Source organism: Trachemys scripta, chromosome 11, assembly GCF_013100865.1.
Source record: "Trachemys scripta elegans isolate TJP31775 chromosome 11, CAS_Tse_1.0, whole genome shotgun sequence".
Lineage (NCBI taxonomy): Eukaryota > Metazoa > Chordata > Testudines > Emydidae > Trachemys > Trachemys scripta.
This window is the reverse complement of record NC_048308.1, coordinates 30,034,395-30,043,890: the sequence shown is the minus strand read 5'-3', so window position 1 is coordinate 30,043,890 and position 9,496 is coordinate 30,034,395. Positions and strand designations below refer to the sequence as shown.

The 9,496-nt window shown below is 45.5% G+C and overlaps 1 protein-coding gene across 11 annotated transcripts in view; it reads right to left on the bottom strand.

Moving 5' to 3' along the window:
* Positions 1 to 6,295: 6,295 nt before the first annotated feature.
* The window catches only part of TANC1 (tetratricopeptide repeat, ankyrin repeat and coiled-coil containing 1), a 203,312-nt gene continuing 200,111 nt past the window's right edge, over positions 6,296 to 9,496 (bottom strand). For all 11 annotated transcript variants that reach the window (XM_034786416.1, XM_034786413.1, XM_034786415.1 and 8 more), the window contains one exon: positions 6,296 to 7,765. In XM_034786416.1, the coding sequence (XP_034642307.1) occupies positions 6,337 to 7,765 (1,429 nt within the window). In that variant the 3' untranslated portion in view covers positions 6,296 to 6,336. The remainder of the gene's footprint in view (positions 7,766 to 9,496) is intronic.

Sequence of the window (9,496 nt, the reverse complement as noted above, 5' to 3'; positions counted from 1 at the left end):
TCAGCTGGGCTCCCTAAGGATTTAATCTTTATTTTTGCACATCCTGGGGTTTTTGAGGGATTACTCCCAACCCTCATCTGCTTTTCCACTACATCTTCAGCAAGAGCAAGGGATGAAGAACAAGATACCCTTAACCTTATAGGAAGTCTTCTCCTAAAACAGCTCCTGCAATATTGGCTAGACCCTCATCACCCAATTTCCCAAGTTCAGCAATGCTTCCTGACCCTGACAAAGCTAGAGAAGATGAACATTGGAAGTCTACCTTCTGTCTCTTCTGAATAAGAATGCATTATTGCCTCCTCTTCCCCTCTGAGTGACCCTAGAACCCCCTAGCATCTGGCAGCAGGATGATGGCAGTATTACACATTTCTTTGGTGTCTTTGTCAAGGAAAGTCTGAAAATTCTGACATCTTCAAGGAAAGGAAACAGCAGCCCACCTTAACAATGGTTGTTCATCTGAGACAGTTGAGGAAGGTCTGAGTAGCCCTGCTTTTGTAAATCTGATTAATAGAATCATAGAAGCTTAGAATTTGAAGAGACCTCAGGGGATCATCTAGTCCAACCACCTGCTCACAGCAGGACCAAATCCAACTAAATCATCCCAGCCAGGGCTTTGTCAAGCCAGGCCTTAAAAACCTCTAAGGATGGAGATTCCACCACCTCTCTAGGTAACCCATTCTAGTGCTCAAGACCATGCTCCTTGTTCTGCCACCAGAGAACAGCCGAACTCCATCCGCTTTGGAACCTCCCTTCAAGTTGTTGAAGGCTGCTATCATTTTTATCAGGTCTCAAAGGGTGCTTTGACTTATTTTTATCAGCACCTGGCATCTGGCTCACTCGCTGGTTTTGACTGACAGAAGTAAATTCAGTTCAGTCAAACCTTTGTTCTAGGAGATAAATAATCCAGGCAGTTTGATGCTTTGAGCTGAAAAATCTATTCTTATTTAAGGCTTGCCTACAAAGGAGATTTTTCAAGGATAATTATACCAGTATAACTACAGTGCTTAAACTATGTGGGTATAACTCCCCTATATGAAGGCTCTTAAGATGTCTACACTGCCACTTTCAGCGCTAAAACTTTCGTCATTCGGGGTGTAAAAAATACCCCTGAACGAGAAAAGTTTTAGCACTGAAAAGTGCCAGTTAGACAGCGCTTTATCAGCTCCCGGAGATAAAGCTACCACCGCTCATTACGGTTGGTGGATTTTTTTTTTTTATTTTATTATTGCCAGGAGAGCTCTCCCCCAGCACTAAAGCATGTCTACACTGCCCATGTCACAGCACAGCCGCAGCCGCGCTGTAATGTGGGTAGCGTAGACATACCCTTACTCTGGATTAAGACTGGCCTTTTGCAGTTTAGCTTAAACTGCTTCTGAAACAACATAAGGTAAACTGGAAAAAGACACTCATATCAAAATAGGAGTATCCACACACTGATTTTTACAGATGTAGTTACAGCACTTTAAATTCATCCCTGATCTTATACATCATTATAATTTCTCTGTGCAGACAAGTCCTTGGAGCAGATAACATTTTTAGCAGTTTAACCAGATACTCCTACTCATTGTCCACAGTAACCTCCAGGGCTTAATATATTCTGGAAAATAAAAAGAAGTTCCTCTATCTAGTTGGAGAGCTAGGAACACTCTAAGCATGCCTTGAGAGCATCTTTTGATCTCTCTGATGGAGCAGCCAGTTCACTTGCTTCTGCAATGACTCCAAGAAGGCATGCTTGGCTCCACAACTGCAGCTAATCACCTGAGGATAAAGTCAGAGTTCTAGGCCTCCTGTTTGAGGACTGGTATTTTCAGGCTAGACAGATGTGGTGCAGTAGAACCTCATAGTTACGGACACTTCAGGAAAATTGAGGTTGTTCGTCACTCTGAAATGTTAGTTGAAGCGGGGGCTCACAGCTCTGCAGTGGGGGTGGATACAGGCAACTGGTTCTAGCCCCCTGACTGCAAGGGTGATGAGTGAGGCACCCCAGGGCACTGCAGTGTCAGTGGGCGCGTGGTGCAGGCCCTTTAAAACTGAGCTGCTCCTCCAGAGCACAGTATGCAGGCAGGAGCTCCAGCTCCAGCAGTTTACACTCCAGGCCAGGTTTCAGTAGCAGCTTGGGAAGTTTCTTTCCGAGGCTCTGAGTTTGAAAGCTTGTCTCCCTCCCAGCTAGGGGGGAGGAAGAGGGAAAACAGCATTCACCGCCTCCTACCAGTAAGTGGCAGCCCTGTGCATGGGGGTGGGGTGGCAACAGGCAGCCCAGATGTGCGTACCTTTAAGATGCAATACAGGCACAATCAGGGCCGCCCAGAGGATTCAGGGGGCCTGGGGCAAAGCAATTTCGGGGGCCCCTTCCATAAAAAAAATTACAATACTAGACAATACTATATTCCTGTGGGGCCTGGGGCAAATTGCCCCACTTGCTCTCCTCCCACGGGCGGCCCTGGGAAAAATGAACTTTCCTCATCTCGGCACAAACCCAGTTTTGAGAAAACTTCTTTACAAGATATCACTGGTTCTCAGCATCAACTAGTGCTAAAAAGCACTAAAGCTCATTAAAAGGGTTGGACAAATATTTTCCGTCAAAACTTTTTTTGGATTGAAAACTAGGGGTTTTTAAAAAGCAGAAAAAAAATCACGGACAATCTCTGCTTTCCTTCAAAATTTGTTGTGTTTTTTTTAATTGAAAAGCTGAAAACGTGAATATGGTTTGGGGTTTCAGAAGTGTGTGGTCAAATATTTGCTGCTTGCTGTGTTTGATTGTTTAAAGAAACAAAAAAATTCTGCTAAAAAAAAAAAATCCAAAACTTTTAAACCACCTCAGCTTGTGACCAAACGCCTGAGCCCATCCAGTCAGAGATTTTTCCAGGTTTCTGATACTCTGCTGGCTTCCTTGACTCATATCTGTCTCCATAATTTTGGGTTCATTTAGGTTATCACATAAGAACGGCCATACTGGGTCTGACCAGAGGTCCATCCAGCCCAGTATCCTGTCTGACCGACAATGGCCAATGCCAAGTGCTCCAGAGGGAGTGAACCTAACAGGTAATGATCAAGTGATCTCTCTCCTGCCATCCATCTTCATCCACCCTCTGACAAACAGAGGCTAGGGACATCATTTCTTACCCATCCTGGCTAATAGCCATTAATGGACTTCACCTCCATGCATTTATCTGTTTCCTAGAGACTGGCTCCATGGGGTCCCTCACAAACTGGAGGTGGTTACTGTGGGTTTGTCTTTAGTATAGACTATGTACATACTCCACAACTCAGCATTTGAGCTTGTTTCAGAATCTGGGATGAGCCTATGTTGTGAAAACTGAAATGCTCAAAATAGCACATGCACATGAATGGACACAGGGTGCTAAAATTAAATTAACCCAGAGGTTCTCAAACTGGGGGTCAGGACCCCTCAGGGGGTCACGAGGTTATTACTGGGGGTCGCGAGCTGCCAGCCTCCACCTCAAACTCCGCTTTGCCTCCAGCATTTAGAATAGTGTTAAATATATTAAAAAGTGTTTTTAATTTATAAGGGGAGGGGGTTGCACTCAGAGGTTTGCTATGTGAAAGGGGTCACCAGTATAAAAGTTTGAGAACCACTGAATTAACCCCTCTGAAGCCTCAGGGAATGCAGGGGAGGCAGGTCTCCCTTGGTAGGGTTGAGGAGGAGGTAGGTGGTGTAGGATATTGCTCTTCTCATGTGATCCCTCCACCAGTGGCTAATTTTAATGACATGAATCTCCCTATGGCACTGAAATTAAATATAGACTATAATTTGGAATTTGACAAGTGAAAGGGACGGCAGCCCTAATGGAAGAGCTAACAGCTTGACTCTTCTGCAAGCCTCAAACTGCTGAATGAGCTTTAGGGTAGGGAAGGGTGTGCCTCCCAAACAGCCTGGCCCTGCCCCCTATCCGACCCTCACCCACTTCCTGCCCCCCGACTGCCCGCCCCCCTCAGAATCCCCAACCCATCCTGCTCCTTGTCCGCTCACCGTCCCCCAGAGACCTCCCCAACCACTCCCCCCTGCTCCCTGTCCCCTGACTGCCCCAACCCCTATCCCCCCCCCCCCCCCGCCGAGTCCTGACAGACCGCCGGAACGCCCACAATCCAACCCCCCCGTTCCCTGTCCCCTGACCGCCCCCCCCACCTCTGCCCCCTCCCTGCCCCTTATACAACCCCCCGGCCCCAGTCCCTTACCCCTGGCTCCCCCCTCACCCGGATCATCCCTGGATAGCGCTGCAGCGTGGCTCCGGTGGGGCCTGAACTCCTCCCCGCTCAGAGCCGCTTGGTAAGGGGGCAGGGCTGCGAGCTCCACTGGGGCCTGAGCTCCTGCTGCTTGGCCCGGAGCTCGCAGCCCCGCCCTCTTACCATGCAGCTCTGAGCGGGGAAGAGCTCAGGCCCCGCCGTAGCCAGGGATGCTCCTGGATGCGCTGAGGCTCTGGGAGAGGGGCGGAGGCAGGGTCGGGCCGGGGAGGGAGCCTCAGCCATTCTCATGGGGGCCCCTGCGGAGCCCGGGGCAAATTGCCCCCCCCCCGAGCGGCCCTGGGCACAGTATAGTATTTGTTTGGGGGTTTGTCATCTCCACTGCTGCCTGATAGCTTACTTCCGGATCCCCATGGCGTCTGGTTGACCATCAGTCCATAACTCTGGTGTTCGTATCTTTGAGGTTCTTTGAGGCTGATGGCAATCAAGACAAGTCTTTTACCTTCAAAAGATCATCCTGCATATTCTCCAGATCTCAGTCATCAGTGTTTACCCTCAGAAGATACTGGTGAAGCTATACAGGCCTCATCAGAGGAAAAATAGGGAGTGGGGAAAATCATATAATGCAGTTACTAACAGACCCTTTTCTATAACTGTACTACATACACATCATTGATTTAATTTGTGTGCATCTGTCGGTGGTTTTATACCAGTACACAATACACAAAATAAGAGTGCACCTCTCAACGCACTATATTAATAGTCTTTATTTCATAAGGAAAAATACAGTAGCAGTGCAAAAAGAGAACTACTGAAGAAGAGAACAAGACTTGTACAAATATCAAAGAAACAGTAAACAATAAATAAGCTAGGGTGTAATAATGCAAACTCCTAAGGAATTTGTAAAAAATTGTAAGGTTGTTTTTACAATGTACATACATACTGTACATGGGAATAAAAGTTGAAAATTCCAACTTGTACAACACAAACCTTTATTACACACAGGAATGTCATTACAACTATTCATTTTGAAAACATTCTTGCAAATATAGAACCTTTTTCCTCTCAAGCTCTGAAAAAAATTTTAAACCCCATCCTACAAAGCAAATGTGCACCTACCCTTTTCCTCAAATTTTCATCTTTATATTCTCAAAATAATACATCAGGCTTCCTATAAAAATGTTTCTATAAAGTATTTCATTCCTGTACCTCTTCTTTGTGAATGTACAATACATCATTTTGTATTAAGGTAGCACCTCAAAGGTATTTTAGGTAAACTATATAAAGTGCGGTTACTGGTATACTGTTAACATGCCATAATATAATAATATTCAGTGCAATAACCAGTATGGTTGAAGCTTTTTAAAAATATGCATGCAAATCTGTTGCTGTAATTTACTGGATTTTACTTGGTTTCTTGTAGTAATTAAAAATATCATATTTACATGTCAAAACAAAGCTGCTTAAAGTTTACTCATATACAAGTGACAAAGTTCCTAAATTTACATCATGCATCCCAATTAAATCCCTCTAGAAAACTAATGAAATAATACTATATCTTTTTGATAAGAAAACAGTCATTTACAGATCTGGATGTTACATACTATGTATTTTACCCTCATAACTTTGTTGGAATCAAGCATTTTAAGTACTAGAAAAGAGGCATAGTTATAATTATTATGCAAGTGATGTCTTTTAATACAATCAAAAGCCAAGATTAAAGTCCTATATAAGAGGAAAATGTTATAAGTCTTACAATAATGATGGAATATAATGAAAAGTAAATTAAATTATTTTTCCTCTTTCAAGGTCCCAATTCGGTGCATTCACAATCTTAGCTAACCATGTAAATGCATTTCTAGTTAAATTTGACATTCCAGTTAATATTCTTGTTCCATGGTGGTATGTATAGCTTCTTAAGGAAGTGGTTGTATCCCATATTTCTATGAATAATACTGGCCAACATGGACAACCTACTCAGAATTATAAAAGTGGCCAGATGATAATCAATATGTTATGCAGAAACAATATTCTATGATGAAACAGCCCTATAGTAGTGATTAACATAAGTAATCAATATGCTGTTATTTGCTAAGTTTTACAATCAGTTTATTATTATATAAAATGATATATTCATACATTAGACTCTATGAAAGATCGCTTTGGTTTTGCAGAACTGACAGGACTTAGATGACCTTCCTTATTAACATGAGACTGCTGTTCAGATATAGCATCTGGATAGAAATGAGGAACTGTTTTAGACATCCTGGTATCTTGACAGTGGGCAGACATTTGGCACTTGAGCTCTTCAAGTTCTTTAGGTTGCATTCCATTTTGGATATTTTCTCCCAGGGCAATAGCAGGAGAGGAAGTTTTAGTCTGATTACTGTATCCACCTGTCTGTCTGGCAGAGAATTGCTCACAGTTTACAGATTGAACAAACCCACCAGAAGCATCTGTTAGTAATCCTTCAGATGCCTGACAATGCCAAGTGCGATTGGTTTGATTACTCTGCAGCTGAAACCTTGCTGTCTTATCCATGATCCCCATAAATGGTGTATTCCGAGGTCTGTGTTCAGTCGTACCACTCTGAACTTGACTAACTTTATTTTCCTTGATTCGAACATCTGGCCCTAACCCTTTCACGCTATCTGAAAAGCTGCTGCTTGAAGTTAAACTATTGGTTGAACTGGAAATGATCATGCTGCTACATGGAGAGCCAGAAGAGACGACATTAGTTACAGAGGCTTGCTGCCTTGCTTCACTGCAATTCATTTGAATTCCTTGAATTGGAGCTGCTTTCTCCATGACTGAAGGTGCAAGGACATTGAGCCTATCAGTGATTTTGGCCTTGCTTGTGAAAGCGTGAGAAGAGACACACTCACTATGCTGGGGGCACTGGTTGGATGCTAACTTTTCATTGTACAGTCCAGAGCTGAAATCTGTGGGAATGCTTCCAGATGATAAAGTGTTTGGCCCATCTAAATGCTGACTTTTATTGGTTAGATTTCCAGGGTGTCGGACAGGCATAGCATTTGTGGGAAGATGCTGAAAAGGAGACTGTGTCTTTGCATTACACAGTGTAGCTCCGGTTCTTGATCCAGGCTGAATGGAATTAAAATGCTGATTAGTTTTCACAATCTGTGCTTGCTTTGTAGGTTGCATGATCAACCCTGGTTCTCTCAGATATTTACTCCCGTTTTTTTTCTGAGGGGACATGGGTCTGGCTTTCTGCTGAAGGCCTTCTTGAAGGGTTCTGCTGTAGGGAGAAGCTGTCTGGGAACGCTGCAGCCTCTGTGAAGATGGAAAGGAGTCATCATGGTGTGGAAATTCTTCTTTTCTTTCTTCAATATTGAAATGATCATTCACTCCTTGGACAAGAACCTCCTCATTGTCAGAGTCATTCTGCTGTGCTGGCTGTGGAGACTGCTGCTTTTGTTGCTGTGTTCTTTGAAACTGTTTGCACTCCTCTTCTACCCTAGCTAGGAGCCTTTTGATTTCTTGATTACTGGGGCACAATTTTATGGCTTCACGTAGGTCAGCAAGAGCTGTAAGAAACTGTCTGTGTAAAGGAAAAAATAAATAAAAGTAAACTGTTCCAAAAGAACCCCTCACCCACCTTGTCCCTCTAAAAGAAAAAAAATTACAACTTTGGGCAATTAAACTTCCGCCATTGTGTACTGGCTGTCATCTCTATTACCCATCTAGGCAGCCCTTTGATCTATTGTCTTTTAACAGTATCTGTTACTTAATGTGGTGGTGGTAGGAAATTAGGGAATCCTCAAAGGGCACCTTAGGAATGAGGAGAAAAGAGACAAAGAAGTCCCCTATCATTCCCACTCCATCCCATTGGAGGATCAGAAGTCCTTCAAGAAGGCAAAAGCAGTGAGTTAGCTGGCAGCACTGGACACAGCAGCAGGAGGAGAGAAGGAATTCAGCATAAAAGGTGCTTCACTGTAACTGGCACACTGAGTTCCTTTGTAATATTCCATACCCCAGAATAAGTGCACCCCTCTCTCTCTGGCTGCAGGAGAAGAAGGGAAAAGGTACTTCTTGCTGGGACCAGATTCTTTTGAGGTTTAGGTTCCCACCATACACCTGGGGGAATACTGCACATGTGCAGAATTTATGTCCCCTGCAGATTTCTTTGCTTCCCTGCAGAAAAATGACTTTCTGATGGGGAAGCAAAGGGAAGCCACACAACAGCGGTCACGTGACCCTCCCCAGCAGTATGTTTCAGGTCCTTAGGGCAGCTGGCAGAGAGGTAAATCACTGTGGGGCAGAGGGTGGGTCTGCGGAAGACCAAGCTGGTGGCTCGTACACTGTGCTGGGCTCAGCTCCTAGTCCTGGCTGGGCTGGGGAGGACGGGACTTTCTCTTCCCCGTGCGGCATCCAGGGCTGTGTCAGACCTACCCCTAGCTGTAGGAAGTTATGCAAACTCCCTCCTCCTCACTTTTCCTGCACCCATTACTCCTCAGCTGCAGGGGGAGGGATCACTGTACAGGGAGCTGCTCCCCCATCTGCCCAACCCCCATGGATCCAGACCCCCCCCCCCATACCTCACATCCCACTGAGCCTCACCCCTCCACACTCAGAACCCCTACTCCCTCTGCACCTGAAGTACCTCGACGAGCCACCCAGACCTGGATCCCCACCCCACTGAGCCCCACTCCCCCAGCATCTGGACCTCCCACTGACACCTGAACACCTAGACTCCCCTGTCGAACTCTAGGCCCCCCTGCACCCAGACCCCTCGCTGAGCCCTAACCACCTTTACCTGGATCCCCTGCAGAGTCTATTACCATTGCACCCAGAACCCCCCAAACCCCTGTGCATCCAGATCTGCTGCCCGCACCCAGATTGCCCCTCACAGAATCCTCTCAACCCACACCCGATACCCCCACATTAAGCCCCTCCACACTTGGATCCTGCCTTCCTGAGCCTGCCTGCCCACTTGGCATGGAGGGGCAGGGCCCTGCATTGTTTCTGGGGCAGGCCCAGTCCTTGCGTTGTGTCAGGCTTGGGTGCAGCCTCACCGTCGAGTCTGTGTACTGGGGGGAACTGCACAGTGATCTCCCACCTCTGTGCAGCCACTGGCCTGTGCTCCCCAATGCCATGCTGGAACTTCCACATTTATTTGACAAATAACATTTGCAGAATTTTAAAATATCATGCACAGATCTTTTAATTTTTGGTGTGCAGAATGTCCTCAGGAGTACTACCAAGAGCTGACAACTACTCTTCCCTGCCCCATTCTTGCTTACATCTTGGACTGCTACTGCTCATTCAACAG